Source organism: Nestor notabilis, unplaced genomic scaffold, assembly GCF_000696875.1.
Source record: "Nestor notabilis isolate BGI_N333 unplaced genomic scaffold, ASM69687v1 scaffold10986, whole genome shotgun sequence".
NCBI lineage: Eukaryota > Metazoa > Chordata > Aves > Psittaciformes > Psittacidae > Nestor > Nestor notabilis.
This window is the reverse complement of record NW_009933360.1, coordinates 33,499-56,712: the sequence shown is the minus strand read 5'-3', so window position 1 is coordinate 56,712 and position 23,214 is coordinate 33,499. Positions and strand designations below refer to the sequence as shown.

General features: G+C 42.6%; 1 protein-coding gene across 1 annotated transcript in view; it reads left to right on the top strand.

Moving 5' to 3' along the window:
* The first annotated feature begins 7,687 nt into the window (after nucleotides 1-7,687).
* The window catches only part of LOC104407540 (transmembrane protease serine 11E-like), a 42,705-nt gene continuing 27,178 nt past the window's right edge, over nucleotides 7,688-23,214 (top strand). The window contains exons 1-3 of the mRNA XM_010016854.1: nucleotides 7,688-7,851; nucleotides 15,310-15,431; nucleotides 16,117-16,235. Of these exons, the coding sequence (XP_010015156.1) occupies nucleotides 7,688-7,851; nucleotides 15,310-15,431; nucleotides 16,117-16,235 (405 nt within the window). The remainder of the gene's footprint in view (nucleotides 7,852-15,309; nucleotides 15,432-16,116; nucleotides 16,236-23,214) is intronic.

The window sequence follows — 23,214 nt, the reverse complement described above, 5'->3', positions numbered from 1 at the left end:
TGTATTTTCTTGCTGGTAACAGCTGTCCTACCAGCACAGAATAAAATTTGATCTTCATGAAGAAAAGCATCATTACAAGATGTCATGGATTTCCAGTTCGCGGGCACTTTAGGCTTGGGTTTTCAAACGGCATAATGGTTTCCCCATCCCAGGGATTTAATTATAACTTGGAAACTTAATATTTTTAGGCTTGAAAATCCCAGCTACCTCACTGTTTCCCCAAAATAGGTAAGTAGATGTCCAAATAAATTATTTTGCATCTGTGGACTTTCCTGTTGGGTACAAAAGCAGAAAGCCTTAAGCATTTTGCACTGTATCAAGGGCTGCAGTAAATGCATCCTCTGAAGTGGTGCACACAAAGCAGGAAAAAAGAACTTGTCACTTGCTTAAGGAACTACCAGCCCTTGAGTATCTACTCAGAGAGATGCAGTACCTGATTCACCTTTATTGCTGAATGCCAGTACAGTGCAGCCAGGAGGAGGGGGCTGAAGAGGACCTCAGGTCTGCATCATGTCTATTTTGGGAGCCTCTATTTTGTACTACTTTGTGAAGTTTTCCTGATAGCAGCTGGAACAAGTATTCTGATCTGGTTTCTCCTGGAAGCAATGTAGTTTACATGCTCTGAGGCCTCTTGGTGATGCAAAGGAGCATAAATAGGGACTGTCAAGAAGCATGCTTGAAAAAACACCTCTCATTTACGGGAATTGCTGGGGGATATGATGGGTCCAAATCCCTTATTTGTGGCAAAACTACACTGATGTCAGCATTGTCTGGCTTTTCCTGCAGGGAAATTATGGAAACCTGAAGCAATGCAGGCAGTCAAACCATTTTATTTGTTTTATGTGACCTATTAGATTTGTGTTTCTTTTCAGCTGCGGCCTCACCTATTTATGAAGCCACAAGTTTCATCTTGTTTCAGCCACGTTTTCATAGAAATTAACATCTTCACTCAAGGTAGAATGGGATGTATCTAACTACAATCATGCATAATACATAGGAATGTAATTTATATGTAATTTTAATAAAACTTGTTAAATTTGCCTTCTGTTTCATGTGCTTGTTAATTTCCTGCATCATGGTATGCAACTGTAAGGTGGGGACTCCTCTGTTTTAGAATGTGTTACACCGATCCTCCACCATGTATTTGTGTACTGGCTTTTATGTAGTCTAAACCGTCTGGTTTTATTGACTCATTAGAAGAGCATACTGGAAGAAGAGCGTAACTGTCAGAAAAGCAAAACACCATCCAGACTTGGACAGAATTTACTCACCTGGCCAGAGGCTACCCAAATTTGTGTGCAGGTAAATAGGTCTTGTGTCAGCCACTAGAGGGTGAATCGTATTGTGTAAGAACGTTATGCTCTTGGCTGCTGGTGCTGTTCTGCTCCATCTCTGTAGAGAGGATATGGAGGACAAGGCACCGTGGCCATGTTGCCTTGAAGATGGAGAGATGCTACACAGTTGTTTTGCAAAGTTTGAGGGGCCTACAGCCGTTCAGCTTTTAGCATAGGCCTCTGCAGCAGTGAGTGAGTTCTGGTCTTTTCCTCCATGAGAAAGCTGGCATCAAATGCTCCCCTTTATGCATGTTAAGTTCAGTGTGCTATGGCTGCGAGCAAGGGGCTGAGAAGGTTTTGTCTGATTCTGTGCGACACCATAGTCAGACCTTTGTCTTGTGGGAAAGTAGGCTGGAAAGGCACATTTTCAGGCATTGTTGGCATCATGGGTCTGGTTTCTGAGCTCATCAGCCTTCTCGCAAGCAAGATAGCAAAGAGCAGCAGTAACGTTGAGAATTAGATAGGTGTGAGGTTTGCAGTGTCATACAGCTGCTGTTTGCTTTAACCTCCCATTTTGACAACTCCTGATGATTCTTGTAGATCAAAAGGCACTTACTAGATTTCTTCCTGTCCCTTTCCCATCACTATGAGAAATATGGTACAAATTGCACCATATTCTGAGCTAGAAGAGCAAGTTTTTGATGAGTGAAACATGCTGGAGTTCATCAATTCTGGTCTGTAATACCTGGCAGCCAAAGGGATGGTCATGGCGCTTGAGATTATCTAAGAGGGTAAAAAGGAGTGCAACAGCTTTATTGAAGTATTATAGGAAATGCCAGGTTGGCTATGGATGGGAAGATGGATGTTTGGAAAAACAGTAGCTCTTTCATCATGTTTTACTGGGGCAAATGCAATATAGGGAAATTGTTATCCAAAAATGCAATTGTTTTCCTTTATGTAAGCTTGATTAGTTCCAAGAAATACATGGCATGTCTCTGATTCACTTGATTGGCTACTGAATTCCTTCCTCCCTCCCTCCAGTAAATCTGGAATGTTGTGCTTACTATGTGCTATCTGTCCCCTCAGCTCCCGCACTTCCCTTCTTCCAGTTATGCCACTAGGCAGCCCCTTCCTTGAGGAAACACTTATCATCAGCCTAGCATCCAGAGCCTGTTTTAACCACAGACTGGTCTTTGTAAGTTAATACAGCCAGATGCCTGCAGTTGTGCCACATCTCTGACCTTCCTCAGACTCTTGGAATCACCTGCAGCCTTTGGAGTCGTGACCCAGACAGTCTGGCGCTGTTCTCCAGGCCAGCAGAGATGACCTGCACACTGAGGGGAGCTGTTACTGGGATCATTCCTTCCACAGTGGACAGACCAGATGGGAGAACCATACTAGGAAATAGTCTCTCCCTTGCTAGAGAGTGGTGAGAAATAAGAAAAAGCTTTTTTACTCTGAGAGTTGGTTGAACATTGAAACAGGCTCTCAGGAGAGGTTATGTGGTCTCCACCCTTGGAGATACACAAAACGCAATTGGATGTGATCCTGAGTACCGTGGTCCAGCTGTCCTTGTTTTGAACAGGGAGTTTGGGCTAGACTGTCTCCAGAATCCCCTTTCCATGTCAGCTGCTCTATGATTCTATTCTCCAAAAGTGTCTAGCAGCTTCAGTGAATGGCACACAGCTGTGGCTGAGTGGTGGGTACTGTCTCAGATGAGCTGACTGTCCCTCAGCTGATTCTGTGGCAGGCGAATGCTCTGGTAGACAACCCAAAGACAGACACCAGGTTGTCTTCATGCTTGACCCTTAGATGCAGTACTTGGCACTGTTGTGCCCAACTCGTCTGTCGTTGTTGCTATTGATTGAGTAATCAATGAAAATAGCAGGGCACAGGAGGGAACAATCCATTCTGTGCCACACAGGTAGAAAGCAGGTTACCCAAGAGTGAGCTCAGCTAGAAGGTCTCACAGGGATGCAGGAAACCAAGTGGGACCCTAAATCCGTACCGAGCATCCTGCCTGATGCATGCTGAATTTTTCTGTCAGAGTGACTCGGTTCCTGAACTGTAGTTGAAAGGACAGCCAGAGTTGAAATGGCTGCAGGATGGAGGTCTTAGGCTTGATTATTGTTATGTCTAATTCAGTCTGTGAAGCCTTCAAGGCTAACAAAGTGTATGATAAATCAGGCGATTGCTCATGAGAATCACATTTAGGATCTTGCATGCTGCTGGAAAGCTGTGGCAGAAAGCATCTCAAAGAGCCAGACTCTGACCTCTACCAGGCAAGTTAGCTGCTAACAAATAATATGCAATAAAATCCAAGCTAAGCATTTTCTGGGGACACAGAGATGTAGGAAAAGTCTTGTTTTGAGTGTGGTGTCTTCCACAGACCTCTGTGCTAGTGCTCCCAGTAGGTCTCTCTAGCACTTCTGATGGTTCTCATGTGTGAAACAACGCTGCTGTTCTTTTGTTTAATTTGAGCTGTGCCTGTAAAGGATTTATTTATATCTTAATGTGCCATATTTCTTTGTAGGCCCAGTCCAACTCATGTAAAGGTCTCCTGTCTCTTTGGAGGTGCTGTGCATCTTGACTGGGACCAGAGGATTTGTGCAGTAGATGTAGAGAGTGGCTTGTTAGCCTGATGGATAGGCAACAGGGGGAAGAAAATGTGGGCTGTCCTGTTTCACTGTACCAAGCAGCAGCTCTCGCTGAGCAGCTGCAGAGGATGGGTACATGTGTGCTACCTTTTTGCCTCCAATGGGGCGATGGGCTATGAATTCTTTGTTAATGACTCTGGCAATGGGGGACTTCTGTTGTCGAAGGGCGTTGTCAGTATTCTGGGCAGGCCCATTTGGCTGCAGCTCAGACGGGTGTAGCAGTTTCTGTTATAAGGGCCTGGAAAGAGGGACTATTTGGAAACCATCCAGGGTAGGATCCAGCATACTTCAGAGCTTGAGGCCATTGCTATAGCATCTGAAAGCCTCCACGTGTTCAGTATCTCAAAGCTGCATATGCATGCAATAAAATCTGGCCCCAAGTGACTTTTCAAACTTCAAGATAAAGGACCTGGCTTTTCTCCCGGCGTCATACTGGCTCCAGAGAATCGTTTTAGCCTTTAGTGGATTTTCTGGTTTTGTTTTTCTATTTATCAGTTACAGAAAGCCAAAACATGGTCTAGTGTGAGCATCCCTGGCCATGGCAGGGGAGTTGGAACTAGATGATCTTAACATGCTTTCCAACTGTAACCATTCTATGATTCTATGGCTGGAAATTTCATCTGGCAAAGGAAAGCATGGTATAGTAAACTTGTGACCTTTCTTGTCAAAGCAATAAAGTTGTGCAGCATGTCTACTGCTGAAGTTAAAAAGTATAAAGAAACACAGCTCATTTAAAGCGTCCCCTGAATTTTGAAGGCCAAATGCAATATGCCTTTGTGTTTTTTGGAAGAGGGAGGCCTGAAGCCATAACTGAGCTGCCAAGACATGCTGATGGAAATGAGTGGATTTGTCCTAGGGAAGGATTTCATGGCATTGTACCAGTTTGGTCTTATCAGATGCTCACAGCATCAGAGAGTAATTTAGATTGGGAGGGATGTATAGAGGTCATCTCATCAAACACTCTGCTCAAAGCAGGTCTAATTAGTTCAGGTTGTTTAAGGCCATGCTACTTAACAGTGCTTCTGTCCGTTCTGTTAACTATCATCAGCAAGAACATTCACTTCTCAGTTTAAAAGTAATGACTGACTGCCGGTTTTGGTGTAAAATTCATGGCCTGGATTGAGTAACCGGTAGACAATTATGTTAAACACCTTTGCTTCTAAATTCCAAAGATGTTATTGCTATGGGGCTTGCCAATGGTCTCCTCTAAAGGCGTTCTTTGTATCTGCAGCCAGGGAATCTGTGTAAGTACACAAACATAAACCAAGGTAGCCTATTATTAGTAGTCTTAGGCAAGCAGACTGTCTGACCGGCTGGGCTGACTTTGCAGGGTTAAGTGGAGAGAATGGTCATTACATCTTTTTACACTTTCATTCACAAAGTCCTGCATACCCACATTCCCCACATTTCCACCCCACACTGATTGCTAGTTTCTGCACTGCTTCCCTAGTATTAACCAAAAAGGTCAGTAACTGCCTTGGATAACCCTGTAATACTAAGCACTTTGCAGCTTGCAAATTTATTGTGAGGAAAATTGTTCCTTAATGATCGTCTCTTATTGGCCTGTCTGTACCACTGTTGCTGGGGGACAGTGTTTTCCAAGGCAGTTAATTCTGATGGTGAATTAATTTGAAAACAAAAGCAACCTACTTGAATTGTTATTAGGCAGATTGCAAAAAATTATTGATTATAAGGAAATCAAATCATGTCTTTAGAATATCTCTGTTGTTCATACTCTGGAGTATGAAGTTCATTCATCTGTTGTCCAAGACCCCTCCTCTGGCACTACCTCCCGAGACTCTTTGCAACCTGGTATCCTTCTAATGGATGCTCTTCATCTCCAAAAAATCTTGTTGCAGAGCCCAAGATCTCAAGTAACTTTGCCTCAAGCTCTAGCTGTTTGCTAAAACCCGCTTCTGCTGGAATATGCTTTTTATCTGACCCAGGTGGGTAGAGCTGGTCTCTCAACTTTTGGGCACATCAAGGAAAACTCTGTGCATCAGACAGGGTGAGCTCTTCAAGGGTCATCTTTTCCTAGTGTACTTGGGTACTCAGGGTGCCTGGTTAGTAGTCTCTAAATACTAACGAAGAAATCAATGTTAGTAAACCACTAACAATGCAGAGCCAGACCACTATGCACAGACTCAGCCTGACCATTCTGCACAGAAATTGCTATGTGCTTTTTTGTCTTACATCCCAAACTTAATAAAGCTTCTTTTGTATTCTAGGATCATGTTTTGTAAGGACGACAGCGTCTGTGATCGCAATATTAAAAAAGAAACAAAACAAAACAAAGAACCAACCAAGGAATTCTAAGGTATTTTCTTGACTCCTGGATGGAGTTGGTTTGTAATCGATCTCCAGCACCCCGCTGAGTGCTGGAGTTCCTATTAGGTGGGTGTGTGTTTCTGGGTGGAGCAGGGATTTCTTTTGTGCACAAACTTCTGTGAGTTTTGCTAATCTTGAAAAAGAAAATAACAGGGCTGGAGAGGGAGGAAGGGAATGCTCAGGGAGGATACTAGTACTTGACAGGTAATTGTGTCTTCATCCAGTAAAGCCCTACATAAGGTAGGTAACTGCAGCAATGCCCTTTCTACAGGGAGCTAGGAAAAGCCAAAAAAGCCATCTATTTGATCAAAGAAAAAAAGAAATCAGTGTTGGAGAAGCAGGAAACACCATGCAGCAGTGCTCAGCTTTTCCCACTGTCCAAAAGTGAACTGTCCAGACATTTGTTTCTATAATTGCATTGAATGCTTGTGAATGGGCATCTTTGGGGAAAGATGTAAAAGTGGTATGGTTAGGTGAAATTTTCCTCTTGCTGTTTTTTCTTGGGCGGTTGGAAGGTAATAAATGCTCCCGTAAAAATTACTATGAAATCTTGACACTTCATTGGAAAACCAAAAATTTCAAACATTTTGGCACAAATCTAAGCACATAAAAGACAAGAAACCAGAATTCTGGTTTCTGTTAATTTTCCTTTTTGGTTTTGGATTTTAGCTGCAAGTGCAGAATTTCTTGCTAGAGAATATCTATTTCTCCAGCTGGCTCTGAAGAATCACGTTTGTGCTTGGAAAAGGGAATACCCATTTTAACCCTTTCCAGCTGCCTCTGAAGAATCATGTTTGTGCTGGGAGAATGGAATTCCAAGGAGATTGGTGGCCTTTTTCACAGAGTAAGCATTTTCTGCAGGCGGGGTTATGCCAACCATTAAATGACTAACATGTAATTAGGAGGCTGGATACTTATAGTTGTCATGTCCCTGATGCCAAGGAGTCCAGAACAGCTGTGGAAGAGCAAGCACCGAGGGAGATCAGGCTTGGCTGACCAAGCCATTTGTGTCTGTGTTTGGTTTTGTGTTCAACTTTTGTGCTGGCTGTCTCAGGAGGCAAGTGGCTTAACACTGCGGATAGTGTGGTGCCTCTCCCATGTGGGTTCTGCAGTGGGCGAATGGTAGAAGGTGCTGCTGCTCAGGAGAAGGCCTGCTCTAGAGATAGAAGCTGGACAGAAAGGGAGTGCTGGAAAAGGGAAATCTCACGCACTTCCTGTTCTGCTGTGGTGAAGAACAAGTCATCTTGCCTGGACTGGTTTATCTGCTCTGTCCATCTCTGCCTGGGGAACTCTTTGATGCGGAGCTGATCCGAAGGTTATAGTGTCCTTATCAACTCCATGCTCGCCTCTGTTTGTTTTTATTCTGAAGTTCGCTGCCTCGTTTTGCAATAACCCACAGGGTGCTGGGTGTTGCTCAGCTGTGCCTCAATGAAGGATCTTCATTCAACACCTTTCCCTTCCCGTCACACCAGTCAATGCGACTCCTGCGTCTTCCAGCAGCATTCACTACGCAGTCCAGACTTTAGTCAAGCCTTGGTTGGTGGTCAGAAAGGCTACCAGACCTACCGGGACCTACCATGGGATCTTCAAAAGTAGGTGGTGTGTTTTTAACTTCACAAGTCTGGTTGGGTGGTATAATGGTAATGGTAAAGGATGCTGACTATAAGACAGCTTTATGATTTCAAGAACACATACGTAGATCTAGAAGAGAGATCTGTTTGTTCTCTTGCCTGATCTTGGACCTATGTCTGTCCCTTTCATCCTTTTAGATCTAGGGTGCATCCTGGATACATCTGAAATACGCAGCTTGAAAAGGGACGATAGACAGAGGGAAAACTAAAGATGAAGTTGTAGGTTGAAAGGGTGGTTTTGCAGGTTGTGGTCTGGATGAAAAGAATGACATATGGCTGGAGTGAGAAATCCTTCCCTAGCATGGCCAGGAGCACAAAGATTTGCTTTCTGTTTAGAAAGATTATGTGATGGCTTAGGTTGACACTTACTTTTCCCCTTGTGGTTGTCCCATCCTGCCCCCAGCAGGCTTTTATTGAAGTAGTGCAGAATCCAGGAAGCTCTTTTGTGTCAAAATCAAATGTTAGTTACATGAATTTTGGAAACTGTTGGTTTTGGTCAAGTCTAGTTGCAATATTATTTCCCCTGAACCTTACAAAAAGTCCCAGTTATATCAGTGATGGCAGCACAGCTACATAAGGAGAGCACTGTAGTTATTCACCATTCTAGTTCTGACCCTACTACTTTTACAGAAGAAACCGTGATTTCTAGGCAGTAATGACAAGGTGTATTGTCTCAATGATTTTGTGCAGTCAGAGATGCTGGATATCCTTAGTTTTGTTTTCCTGTAACAGTATTTCAGACAGTGCTGGAAAGCTCAGAGTGTTTTTACAAAGATATGTCTCCCAGCTCTGATGTTCTACTGTGCTCTATTGGGTCAGAGCAGGGATCTGGTCATAAACACACAGCAGGCCTCCTGGAATTTGTTATTTCTGTCTAATGCTCTGGCTCCTGGATTCAAGTGGCAATAGGAGATGCTCAGTCTCCCTTGAGCTTCTTTTTTCTTGTTGCCTCAGTGTTTGATGAAGCCTAAAAGTATAATCTCAGAAACAAAATCCAGAAGAATTTGGTTTTTTTAACACCCTAACATTTTGTCTGGAAGGCTGAAGGCTTCAACATCAGTCTCCTCTCTTGTATTGCTTTGGGCAAATGGCTGTCAATGATTGCAGGATACCACTTATTTTCTTCCATCCTCAGTGTTTTTAAAGATGTTGTGGTTTTGGGGTTTATTTATTTATTTTAATGATTTCTGAACATGCTGAAATACACACATTGCTTCTGGATTGACAAAACTTACACTTTATGCTCACTTAAGTATTTTTCTCATTTTGCGAGGACAGTATCATTTTAGTCAATAGTGTGGACTTTGCCAGGAGAAGACTGAGTTCAGCTTTTGATTCTGTGCTCTTTAGTGGTATCCTGCTTAATACCCTCTGCCCTGTTCAGTATCCATACCTTAAAAGCTATGCTGCTCTGTTAGGTGAGGAAGAAATCACCATCAGTTGTGAACACCAGTTTGTGCATGTTACATAAAGAGGGAAAACTGAGAGTTCTCTACCTAGCAGAATTAAAAAGCCATTCATTTTTCTAGTTAGATGCGAATCTTATTGCAATGTCTTATTGATATCAACAGTGTTGTAAGTAACTTTAGTAAACGTGCTAGAGGGTAAACAACATCCGAGTCCAGTTTGGTTGCCCCCTAATTAGGAAAGAATTTAGTTGTTTAAGTAGTTGGTTAGATTATTATAAAATCTAAAGTATGCTAGAGGAAATCTGTATTGGATAATTAAATATTTACATGTTTGGGAAGGATGGAGACTACCCAGTCTTAATCAAAGACCCTGTGTAGCCCTTTCAATGTCCAGAGTTCTTTGGGCAGAATGTAGATCAGAGCATGGAGCTGTAAGCGCTGCTGTTTAAGCTCATCACATGCTATGCCTTAGTCTCTGTAAGAGCGGTGCTTCAGTATTAGCTTCATCCAGTTCTTAGATGCCTCTTAACAACATTTCAAGATGTTGGAATGGGTGCTCCATAAAATCCTTCAGGAAGCAGAGCTGCTAAGGAAAACAGGGTGGAGTAGACAGCCTTGCTGGTCTTGTCCCTCTTCTGTTGTGCTGTGTCCTGCAGTCTGGGAAACAAATGCAGTGTCATGCCCACAACTTCCTTGTGAAGGTCTTGTGCACTGGCAGGGAGAGGTACAGAGTGGCTGGTGCTGTGTATGGTAGCCTAAAAGTGAATGTGTAGGTGGAAATGCAGGGCCACCTGCACCAATTTGTCATGCAAATTTGTCATGCAAATTGGTGGGCAAAATGAGTGTGAGTTACAGGCTGCTGAAGTATAGCAGGAAATGGATAACAGCCCTGGTGCAGAGACACTCATGTCCCATTGGCATTACTGGGAGTTAACCTTGGTCATTGCAAGAGGTAGATATATTTCCCACATGGTAGCGAACAGAAACCTGTTCTGTGCAGTTTGCCCCAGAGTAGATCCTGATTCCGGGTAAACCTAGTGAAATACATCTGATTCTGGTACACACCACACCTGATTTAACTCATACGAAATTGGTACTGTTTGTGTTTCCTTGACACATTCACTCAGTTTCTGACCATTTTAAACAGGAAAAACAGAATGAGAAAGGACCTCCTCCTGAGCCTTAAAATCTAGCTGTCATCTAGAAGCCCACAGCTTCTTTGGCCTCTGCTGTTGCTGTTAGAACGTGTTGCAGAAGCTTCTTACTTTACTAATGTTTTACACAGTTTTAGGATTGGGCATTTTGGGTCAGCATAAGCTTTTAAAATCAAGTCATTCTGCTTCCATCACATACTCATTCGATGTCTGTATTCCCGGTTACACGGAGATCTTCATTCAGAATCAGGTCAAGCTAACACAAAGCTTGGTACGGCTTAATTTGACATTTTGATGTCACAGATACAAGACAATCTGAGTACTTCATGTCGTCTGTGATTAGCTTTGGTGATAACAGGGGGACAGAGTTAATACAGAATGGAACATGGGAATTGTCCAGTTTCTCTGCCAATGGAGAACAACCTGGGATTTCAGAGTCTCAGCTGAACCTGTTGTTTAAAGAGCCTTCTCTAATTTCAGCAACATTTCTCCCATGAAGAAATGTGTCCATCTCTGTTCAGTGAAAATATGTTGCTAGATTATAGTATCTCACTGTTTTATCTACCCAGCCCAGGAATTATTATATATAAAGTATGAAATATGGAAAAACTTATTATTCAGCCAGAAACGTAAGCTTCCAGGCTACAGGAAAAACTGGATACTTTGGGGCAGATTCTCAGTGGATATAAGCTGTTAGAGTTGCACACACAGATACAGAGAAGTATCACTAAGGCAGAATAGCTGGTCTGTTGTAACAGACTTGAACTCCTCGGGATGAATGTATGTATAGTTGTTTTACAATGATACCGCATATACCAGTGAACAGATATATTTTGGTAAACAGGTTAAAACACCATCACTGCCCTGTTATGTGTTTGTTTATGTATTCTCAAAGCACCTTAATAAGAGAGAAGTACCATATGTGGTAGAAAATTTGTCTAAGCATGCCTCTCTTATAGGACTAAACCCAAAGGACATTTAATAGCCCACAAGAGATCATCTCTTAGGTGACTGTTTTGGGTTTGGCTGTTAGGCTGTCCTGTCAGCACCTTTCTTGAGCAGACACTGTCAGTGCATGCATGCCAAAGCAGAGCCTGTGTTCTCTTTCATGGTGCATGCTGACTTAGCTAGACACTGTCTCTGATACAAAGCTCACTGGAGGGGTTCCCACAGGTGCTTTCTGCCCTAGTGAGGAAGACCTTTGAGGCTTTTCCTCTGAAACAGGCAGTCTGACTCGTGGAAGGCAGTTTTAATTATGCTGGTTTAATTCCAATAGGTAAAACACACTCTTGTTTCTTTTGTAAACCAACAGTTTCAGGCTGTAGTGAGGCAAGTCTGCACATGTTTTATTCAGTGTAATGTTTACAATAAATGGCACCCTTAAAAAAAAAGGTTAAGATATTAGTATATTAATATTACATATGAGTAGTATATATATATGTATAAAATTTTTAATGTTTCTTGATGACTTTTTTTCCTCCCCAATACTCTTCTATTACTGAAAGTCAACAGACGTAATTAGCTATGTCCTTCTTATGTCTACCTTGTAAAATGCGTAAGTGGAGGGGTCACTCAGGCTTTGTGTTTATTGGCGTGAGTTCCTTGTTGAGGACAGGGTTTCTGTGGGGCTTCTTTATGTTCTTGGAGTGGGGAGAGGAACGCAAATGCAGAATGCAGGGCTCCAAATCACCTAACACCACACAGGAAGTATCTCAGTGGGTATATCTAGGAAAATGCCAGCTGAATACCAGGAGAAAAAGCCAAGACAGTGTTGGGAATAATTAGGAAATAAAGAGACGACAACCAAATAAAATGGTTATGGCAGAGGGGTAATTTTATATCACTTTTTGTCATTTCTCTTTGTCAGCAAATACTTCACTCCTCTTCCCAATCGGACAAATATTAATCGAGGACTCTCTCTGTCTTCTGCAGAGAGATGAAACCCAGTTCCCGACTGTGGTCTGTTTAAGATTACTGCAGAGTCTCTGGGGTAGAGAGGACCCCCACTTAGGCTGTAGGCAGAAGGGACGCCAACAGAAAGCCTGCTGAGGTTAGTGGGAGGGTTTCAGCTGGTGTTTGGGTCAGGCTTAAAATCTCCATTTCTCCTCTGCTGGATTTCAGTGAGCACCTCAGCTGAAGTGGTTTTAATCTTGCTGTGCATTTCTATGTTATGCTCCCTGTTGCTTCTCTGTTGGGCAGATAGTTCCCAAAGAAATAACAGGGATTGCTTGACTCTTGGTCTGAGAAAACAAATTTCCACTGTTATATTTTTACCAGCTCTCTGCAGAGTAGTCAAGCTCTGATGGTCATCATGTGGATAGAAGCTGTTTCAGTTCTGGAATAGTTACTTCTCTTGTGTGTATTGAATTCCTGTAAATACTGTCCGACTTTACACAATGGGACATAGAACTGTAGAATGGTTTGGGTTGGAAAGGACCTTAAGATCATCTAGTTCCAACCCCCTGCCATGGGCAGGGACACCTCACACTAGACCATGTCGCCCAAGGCTCTGTCCAGCCTGGCCTTGAACACTGCCAGGGTTGGAGCATTCACCACTTCATGTCAAACGAAATAATTGCTTGTTGAAGAATGAACCTCAGGAGACAGAGCAAAGCAGCAATGAAGCTCAAAGTTAAAGGGGAATAGAAAAGTATCAGCCCATCAATCTTTGTTTTTCTCTCACAGATATCTTTAAAAACCTGGATTTCAAATCCTCCTTGGGTGCTCAGTCTGCACATTTATTCAAATGGGGAAGTATCCAAATGGTACAGCCTAACCAAGGACATTTTACTCAAAAATATATTCTGGTTTTGAAACCAATTTTTGTTTTAAAATCAAGTTAGGAGTAGAGAGTAAACCTTAACAGTGGTTTTATATTGTTATTCAACAATATTAAATTATTTTTGTTTGTTTGTTTAGAAATATTTGGAAAGTTTATTCAGGGAAAAATAGGAAGGAAAAAAATGACATCCCAAGTCCCAAAACAGCACTCCCCTCTATTAAGTGACTTTCTAAGATATATTTGTCAAACAGTTCTTGTCTGAGGAAATTCAGTTTAGAAGATGGTACTGAGTCCCCTCCTCACCTCTCTGACATGATGTTCTCAAACAGGTTTCATGAATGAAGTGAAAGTCACGTGTGTGAGTTAAAATTACATGTGTGAGTTAAAATTACATGTGTGAGTAACAGTTGCAGGCTGGGGTTTCTGTTTGCTGAGTGATAACGTGGCACTTGAAAGGGAAGAATGAGAGTTACAAAAAAAGTTACACTATGTACAAAAGAAAACTGAAAATGTTCTAAACTATCTAGTGCTTGATATTTAACTGTGTCCCAGCCGTGTTACTTCTAGTCTGAAACTGCTCTTTCACTGATATGAGATCCAGGACAAGTCTGAACAGATGTGTGACAGGAGTGACAAATGCGTATTCCCATTTTCACTCAGACAAATGTCACGATGTTTAGACTTATGTGAGTCAGTTGTTTTCCAAGCTGAAGTAATAAGGCTCTAATTGTAAGGTTTTACAATGAAATTAGAATGGAATATCAATACCTGCTTTGGTGTTTATGCACAGTGCACAGCGTGCCTGCTGTCTTGTTCCTGCACGCAGCTGCAGTGGTCACTTGCAATTACTTCCAACTTATTTTAATGTATTTAAACTTACGGCTCATGAGACGAGTGTTTCAGAAGTGACCTGTATGTATTTTGTTGTGAATGTGGGAACTTGCTGAGATGCCTCATTTGCTCAGGAGAGGATCCATGCATCCTGCTTTCCTGGGGATGGCTGTACCTTGACCTGAAGGGGTGCATGTTTGTATGCTGCTTCCTAGAATGAAGGACTCTGCCAGAAAATGTGGCTTCCTGTTCTGTACTTTGTAATGGTTGTTAACGTAGTAGAAAGTATGGCTTCAAGTATCTTCATATGTCTTTAAGTTTATAGCCAAAGCCAGAATTTGCAGTAAGTAAGTAATCTTTTTCAGGCAATTTTTTGTCTAACTATAATACTGACCTACTGACTGTTGACTTCCTTTGTGTTAATTTGGATTAGCACCTGTGTAATTAAAAGTATGGCAAAGAGAAGTATTTGGCGAGGCTTCCTACCTATATACCTTGGTCCATTCACATGTTCTTGCCCTTCACCATCATTCCATCTCCTCAGCAAATACTGCTAAAGCAGTGCTTGCCTTTTGTTTCTAGATTTAGCCAGGGTAAAACAGGAAGGACAGGCTGGCTGCCTGAAATATCTCTCCTTTTTTGTCAAGCCCTGCTTTGCAGGCTGAAATGGACTGAGCAGCTTCAATAGATCTATAGTATACAAAGCATGGGATGCTTTTTATTCTACAGAGCTGTTTTGGGAGCAGAAGTGCCAGTGTGTCTGTGATGACTGATTTGTTTAACCAATCGAAATCTGCCTACACTGCTGGATGAAAGTTCACCGAGCTGAAAAATAAGTTTTATTCTTGCAGATTTCCAGTCAGGGGTCACATAAGAAAGTGCTCAGTGGGACTCCTATTTAATTTGGTCCTAACAATAAAAACCCCAAACAAACATAAACAAACCAAACCAACCAAACAAAAAAACCCAAACCACAGAACTAAGCCAAAAAACCCCCACAAACGCCCCCCACCCTCCCCCAACCCCTCAGACCCTGTCTGTGTTCTGTGACTTCTCACATATCCCAACATCTATTTCAAAATAGTCTTGAGTTATGGTTTCAATTCCAAGGGTGTTGGGCGAGAAGTCAATTAATGCTGCTGGGAAGACTCAGCTGATGTCGAGGGAGCTTCGTTTGGGGGTTGTATTTAAATAGAAAAGGATCGTTTATTAATCCTCACCCTTCGTTTTTATTTTCTCCCAGAATTCATCAGCCAGCCATCAAAATAAGACATTTTGAGCCCTGGAAAATTGCTCTAATTGTTATTGGAGCAGCAGTGGCAGCAGCCATCACCATTGGCCTTCTAGCTTATTTTTTGGCATATGGTAAGTTTAATATAACATATCACTTTTCCTATGTGTAGTGAATTTCCTTGCTTGTTGTGCCATACAATGCTGGGAGCTTGCTTTTCATCAGTCTGTCCCACCGTTCGGGGAAAACCCACTGGCTTCTCTAGAGCTCTCTTTCCTTCCTCATTGAGCATCTTTGCAGACATCTTAGGAACATTTCATGCTGCGCAGGGTGGTTTAAGGCTGTGGTTTCTGTTGGCTTTCACTTGTTTTCACTTCTTTCACATCTTTCAAACAGAGCCTTCCGCTTGTCTCTACCTGTGGTGTTTCTCTGTTCTCTTGCTCTGATTACCAGCAGCTGCCTGCCAGGGCTTGGTGTTGAGCGGTCATGCAAACCAGGAACAAAGGTAAACTGACCAGAAGAATGCCACTCGTGATCCCAAAGCGTGACTTGTGTGAGCCCAAAGTGCTGATGGTTGGCCACAAATAGTAACTGTGGGGAAACTGGGCTTTTTGCCATTGCTCAGCTTAAATCACCTAACTCAACTGAGCTCTCACCCCTGGTCTCCTACCTTTTGGAAGCTGTATTTGAATGGCTTGGATACAGGTGGAGGCTCATCCACCCCTAGATGTCTGAATATCAGTGAGCCCCAGGTGTTTCTCAGAAGTTCATGCATCTTGTTGCTTTGAGTATTGCCTGTTCCTCTTCTTTCCCTTACAGATCAGAAGCTGTTCTATTACAGTGCCAATGTAAAAATCACCAACATCCGGTACAATAATGAATTGTCCAGACAGTCCTCAGGAAGGTTTAGAGACCTGAGTGAGAGGGTTGAGAGACTGGTAAGTTTGGACTGTTGTGCCTTTCTGTTAAGGACTGTGTAATAATACAAGAGTCATTAATGTGAACTGCACACCCTTAGACCATGGGTGTCTGGTGTACCCTGAGCCCCCATGGTTAGCAGACCATAGATCATGACCTTACCTGACAGACCAGGCACTTGCCAGTCCAGTTGTTCTAGCATGTCACTTCTCTTTTTCCCTGCAGTGGTGAACTAGATAGTGACAATAATCTCAGCTTCTTCATATATCACTAATCATTCGCGTGTGTTTTGTGATTTATTCCCCACTATCTCTAAGGAAAGCATGCTTTTACACCCTCTGCTTTATGGGGTGGGGAACTCTACCTGTCAGGCTGTTGCTGTCTGTTGAGAAAACAAGACACAAGCCCTTTTGCTGCACCTTTGGTATGTTTTGTTGGGAAACCCTCCTACAAATAGCAGAGGCTGCTGAATGGCTCTCAGTCATTCAGCAGCTATGGAAATAAATAGACACATCGCAATTTCCTTTCTTGTTTTCTCTTTGAGACACTTCCCCACAGATGCTAATTACAGAGTTCAGCTCTTTACAGCAATAAGCATGTGATTGTGCTTGTATCTTTTTGTGTTTCATTCATCAGAGTCCCATTTGTATCTCTTGCCTCCTGTTTAGCAACCTTGCACAGGTACTCAGTTTAACAGGACAATCAATGCTTTGCTCCCTACTGTCAGGCCATGCCACTTGTCCACAGCAAAATGTGAGTGGCTGTGAACATTGTTCTGGAAAAGTAGGGTGCTATATAGAGATTTGGCAGTGCTAGCATCTCTTCCTGGCTCCACTGCTGAGAGCCTCAGAGATCTTAGTCAAGTTGTCCTCTTTTCTGTGCTTGTTTCCTTTCTGCCCTCTTTGCCTAGTGGGGACTGTACGATGTTTCCCAAGATCTGCCTCTGGTACATATCTGTATGTATAGAGTCTTACATAAGCTGCATTTACTTAAAGTTGCTACCACTTTACAGCTATCACCTGATAATTGCAGGCTTTTAACCTTGTGATATAGGACCTTGGAGAGGGAATGTTCTCCCTGACCAAGAAGACATTGTGTATCACTGAGGTGGGAGGAAGGCAAGGACTGGGTCGAAGTCTGAGGAATAACGCTTCACTGAGTGAAGCTGCATCCCTTTCTCCCTCTTCATTTTTTTAAAAATGTGCCTCCTTTGGCAAAGAAACACTTACTTTAACCAAGAAGTTATTTCAGGCAGCACCCAATGCAGTCAGATTTCCTCTGAACATGGCTATTAATTTAGATGCTTGAATGGAAGCCAATGTTGTAGAAACCCTGTCTCCTCTATGGGTGTTGAGCACTTCTGATAATAGTGACAGTAACTACCAGTGCTGGTTGAGTAGTGAGAACCATTATTTCAGGGCATGTTAATTGTACCTGATAAGTAACAGCCTAACAAACATAGACAATTGTGTTGTCTTTCCTTCATTCCGATGACTTTTCTGAAAAGCTATCTTTAATTCAGCCATTAGCTTCTACCTCCCTCTCAAATTTGATGAGTTCTTTGCTGTAATTCTAGGTCAGCTGATATAAGTGGTCCCTGCCACAAAGTTTGACTTTTTGTGGTTTTATCTCCAGGTGTTCCATCTAACAAGGATGCATAAGGTTGAGAGCTGTCTATAAATTTATTTAATTTGACTCTACGCAGTAATGAATGTTCTTTGTAAGTCTGGTTTTCTACAAGCATACTCAGCTTGTGGTGGTAAAAATCAAAGCAATCTTCCCGGAGTCACAAATACTCTCTTGACTTCTTGGCAGCCAGCTGTGTTGGAACATCTGCATTTTTATTTTCAGGGTTTTCACACCATATCTTTAATAGATGAGGAGAGAGGTGGGGGTTTTTTATGACTTGATTTTTCTGGGTTTACCAAAATCCTTTGTAGTCTTTTCCCGACTGGTGTCAGGGTTTTGGGTGTCCAAGCCTTCCCATGGTCATAGTAGTAACGATACCTCAAACTCATCTTGTGAAACAGTGAGTCAATGCAGATAAATGTGATGTCTTTCACAATACTTGGTGCAAAGTGAACAGAAGTGAATCATCTCTGATAATCAGAAGCATTCAAATTACCTGAGTTAGTGCAACTCCCTGCCAAGTGCTCCCTTCTCTGATCCCTCCCTGATGAGGCCTCCTTCATTTGTCCCCAAAGCAACCTTGAAAGGAGCTCTGTTCAGAGTTGATGTTTCATCAGGAAAAAGGTTTTTACTCCCATAGGGAAGTCATCCCATGCCTTCCCTGGGACTGACAGCAAATGTCCTGGTGTTTGCTTTGGTTTTCAGACTTGAGTAGTAACACCCATTGTGTGAACGACATTCCTGACTCTTATCTCACTGAAGGTGGGAGGGAATGCAGCCGAGGTCATGCCAGAGAGCTGATGAAGCTGGTGCACCAGTCAACATCTCAGGGCTGACTGGAAAGTCTGGAAAATGTCTTGTGGGGTGGAGCTGGGGGGACTGAGGAACACATGATGAAAGGTCTTTGCTCCTTGTCTTGCTTCCTGTGAGCAGCTGTGAGGTTTTGCTTTGTGCTCCCTTGAAAAAGGAGACCTGACTATCTGCCACTGCGGAAAGAGATGTTCCAGCTCACCAGAACTTGGTTTTCTAGCTGGACCAATTTTTCTTCCCTTGCCAAGCTATAATGTGCCAGACTGTGACCTCTTGCACTGGATAAAAAGGGCACAGTCATAGCCTTAATGGCTTCTTCCCCAAGAAGCCTTTTATTTTATACTGGGTTCAGTTAATGCTTGGCTGATCTGCTCAACTACCCACTGTTTGTTTCCAACTCCTGCAGCAGATTTGTGGTTTGTTTTTTTTCTTTACTCACAAAATGTATTAATTCTTCCAGATTTCCCAAGCATGCTTTGGGAATCCCTAACTACCCTCTTACTGACAGCATCCTGGGGAAGATTTCCAAGACCCTGCTTCTAAGCTTTGCTTCTTCAGCCCCTCTGGCACCCTGATGAGTGAAGGGAGAAGACACACAGCTCTAGATAGTCCTGGGTGACTGGGATGATCCCAGTTGCCTACCCTGGACAGCAGCATAAACTGTCCTATGAGCAGGGAGGGAGGGTGGAGAGGCTTTGTGTCCAGTGTGGAAAGTCATCTTTGACCCCAAAGGAAGGAGGTGTGCATTCAGGAGAGCTTGAAATTAGTACCTTATCAAGCCCATCTTAATGAGAATTGACTCAGCTGAAGGCTGGCAAGTGTCTAGCTGTGAGAGAGCAGTGGATGCCAAGCAGCCATAGCATACGGTCCCTTCAGTACGTGGCTGGTTGTTCATGTACCTGTCTGCTCTTTTTACCACTACAGTAACCTTCTGATAATTTCTCCTAGATGTTGTGGGCTTTCCCTTCTTCCAGGACAGCCTATACCACCCTTCTTCTTTCCCAGACACCTAGTATTGACCTGTCTCCTTCTCTGGCCAGAGCTGTTCCCAGCCCCGCTGTTGGGCTGCTCCTCCCTGTCCTAGTCCATGTGTCTTTGTGGACTCTGGTGTTAGGCACTGTACTGATGGTACACTGTAGCCTGATTCTGAGGCTATGGCTTGTTCATTATCCCTTACTCTCTCCTGCTCCTGTATGATGGTAAGCCAGGCTGTGGGTTGGGTAGATAGGTGCTCCTCAGGTATGAATGTAGTGTGGCTCTCTCCTTTGCTAACTGGGTGGCTGTGGGAGAAGTGAGATATTTCTTTCCATCAGTGCCTTGAGCCACGGAATGGTCTGGCGTGGATTTCTCTTGTTGTTTCATCATCTGCAAGTCACCTGGGCTCTTCCCCATCCTTCCACTATCTGAAACCAGCACGGAACTAACTGTCTGGGTCTGGGCAGAGTGGTTGGGGATTGTATTAAGAGGATACCTGGGTACCTTCCCTGGGAAACTACTGCCGATCCCAATATACTCATTGAAGTTATGGAATTTCATTAAGTAATTCTTGCCTCAGGACTCAGTTTTGTGTGTCAGGACATGTCTTTTAGAAAGAGACATCTTGCTTCAGTGACTTCAAGTGATAAAAGAATCGTCTGTGTCCTTAAGCATAGATATTGGAGGGAAAGTTCTTAATGAATACAGCTTTTGAAGTTTGTCCTGACTGATAGAATTGATTCAGTGTGGGTTTAATTTAGAAATAGTGTCTCTACCGGCTATTGCAGAAGCACTTGCAATACCCCGGGAAAATGCTGCAGAATAGTTCTGATGACTGTGCCTGCTCTTGGTCAATTTAAGGACTCACTGAGGACTCCCTGTACTGGAGCTGGTAATGAAAGAAACAGTTTTCTCCCTTGGGAGATGGTTGTTTCAGAGGTTGTTAACACTTTTCTCTCACTACAAGGGGAGAGAAGCAGAGGGGCAGGCAGATGCCATGCACCTCCTGCCCCAAACACACCTCCCATTCTTTGTGCTGCTAAGGACTGTTGGAGAGAGTTGAAAGGTCAAATCCATAAAGACACTTCAGCACCTGAGAAGAGATCCTCAGAGATAGGAAAGAATTTTTCAAGTGCCTATGGGTAGTCAGGAAAGGACTCAGTTCTTTCGGCACATTCAGATTTCATTCACCCTCACCACAGTACTTGAGTTGCTTTGTGTTTATTCTCCCTTTAACTCCCATAAAGACACCTATGTTTCCATGGAAAGCAGAGTTTTAACATCTGATAACCTTGTTTGGTGGACGGGTTAGCCTTCAACTTGTAACTAGTTCAGTTCCTAGCTTGTAACAAAAAGACGCTCTGCTTTATACCCAGTGATAAGCTTGCTTCCTGATATGAGGAAGTATCTTGTATCATTTGGGTTGCAAATAGCTCACAATAGTTGTCACATCTGCAAGGCCAAAACCTGAAGTACTGGCTCAGGTTTCCATTTCAGGTGAACTCAAAGGAAACCTAGCTGAAAAGATGGTCAGCACTAAGTAGATGAGACCACTGTTTTATGACACTTGGCTTTTTTAGGGTCAGACACAAGTCAGATCTTCCTAGGGAGCAGAATTGTGCATGTGTGTATTTGGGAGAGAGGGGGAGGTGAAATATAAATCACTTGAGAGCCAAGATCTAGATGTAAAGGTGGCTGAAACTGTACAAGAGGTGTGTTTGTCACATCTTCCATGTGGGTGTTAAGGTAAAGCTCAGAGGTGTGGGGCTTGCTCAATCAGAGTCTTACGGTCCTTGGGTCAGGAGATTGATTCAGTAGGAGCAGATCCCCAAGGCAGCACTCCTAAAGGCTATTTGCTCTGTGAGACCAGACTGTGAGGACTAATTTAGAGGTGATAACTGAACATGTCCCAAGAAGAGTGAGTGTGCTGAAGTTCAAGGGATTCTAACGTGACTCTTCATAGCAAGTTGGAAAGTACACGTGTTTAGAAGTATCAAGTAGCTTAATTTGCTGTATGTGTGTTGTTGTTCCTACCCTCCATAAAACACTTCTTTTACCCTCTCACAACACCCTGAAACAAAAGAAAATTGAAAATAAATTGGACATATCACAGAAAGAGAAATTACGGTATCTGCAGCAGCCAAATTTTTCCAAGGACTTTCCAGAGTCTTGCAGCACCCAGACCAAAGTATGAATGTTCCTGGCTCTAACAAGTTTCAGAAGAGACTTGGTACTGTTTTCAGATATGAATCCCAAAATTCAAACTCCAAGTCCTTATTTAAACCCAAGCATTCCTAAGCTCTGTATGTGCTCCCTCAAGTACTTGCTTAGTACAGATATGAGGTAAAAAGAACAGAACTTTCATTAAAACTTTTTACTGTTCTTCACTTAATGCCATTTTATTTAGGAGTGCATCTATGGTACAAAAGCCAGAAAAGTGAAGGTTTTGTATGAAGTCTTTTATGGCGTTTATTAAAAATACTCTCCCTTTTTTCTTGCTCTGAAAAATAATGTTGTAAAATGGAAAATAACCCTTTTTATGTAAAAAGCATTTTGAGAAAAAAAAATCCTAAATTAAATTTAGGGCATTTGACAACTTCTGCTTCAGAAGCTTTAAGGGAATGGTTTTCTCAAAAAGGAAGCGTTGTCCTTGGACTAGCATGATACAATAAGGTTGCCCTCTACGGGTGACTGGGGCCAGAAACAAAGCAGAAAGCATCTTTCCATGGTAATTCAGCCAAATGTGGAACCATGGCAGTGTCAAGAGTGGCCAAGATGACTGTGTGGCAACTTGTTTATTTAGCTCTGGAATTAGAGGGTGACAGCACACTCGAATGCCAGTATGTATATATACAGGTGTGGTCTTAAGAATATAGGTGAAATGCTGTACACTGAGAGTAGAAATAACTCACCGAAAGCACTTGCACCTCACTTGTGATGCTCTTTTCAGACATTCCTATTGAAATCAGGAGAAGAAAAAGACCACTGATATAGGCATATACTGCATTGGTTTAAAAACTGAGATGCTTTCTTGCTTTAACTTTTGTCTCCAGTTTTTCCTGTTCCCATAGGTGACAGTAGCATATGGAACTAAAAAAATACTGAGGAAAGTACCAAGTACTTCTAAATGCTAGCGCGAATTGATGCAGTGTGGTGCATGAAGCTGTAGCTTAGTGTTTTTCCTCACCTGTAAGGTCTCAAACCATGAGTGTGCTCTACTTAAATAGCATGAATTTACAGGATGAAATGATTAGTTATCAATAATGTGCCTAATATCCAACTTTTTATCTACCTTAAGTTCAATGATCCTTCAGTTTCATTGATTCTTCAACCGTACAGTGTAATTTTCTCAAGTAACAGGCACACAAACTGATGTTTAATTTTATTTTTTTTGCTGGTTCATGAAGGCAGAAAGTCTAATAAGCACGTACAAAGCCAGATACCCCTTGTCCCCCCATCCCCAAAACAACTCTAATTCAGGTCCAGTGAGTGACAAGAAAAGCTGTAAAATGTACACAAGGAAAATGGATGTGAACCTGAGTTGGAAAAGGAGTTCAAAATTAAATAAAGGGCAGTCATTGATAG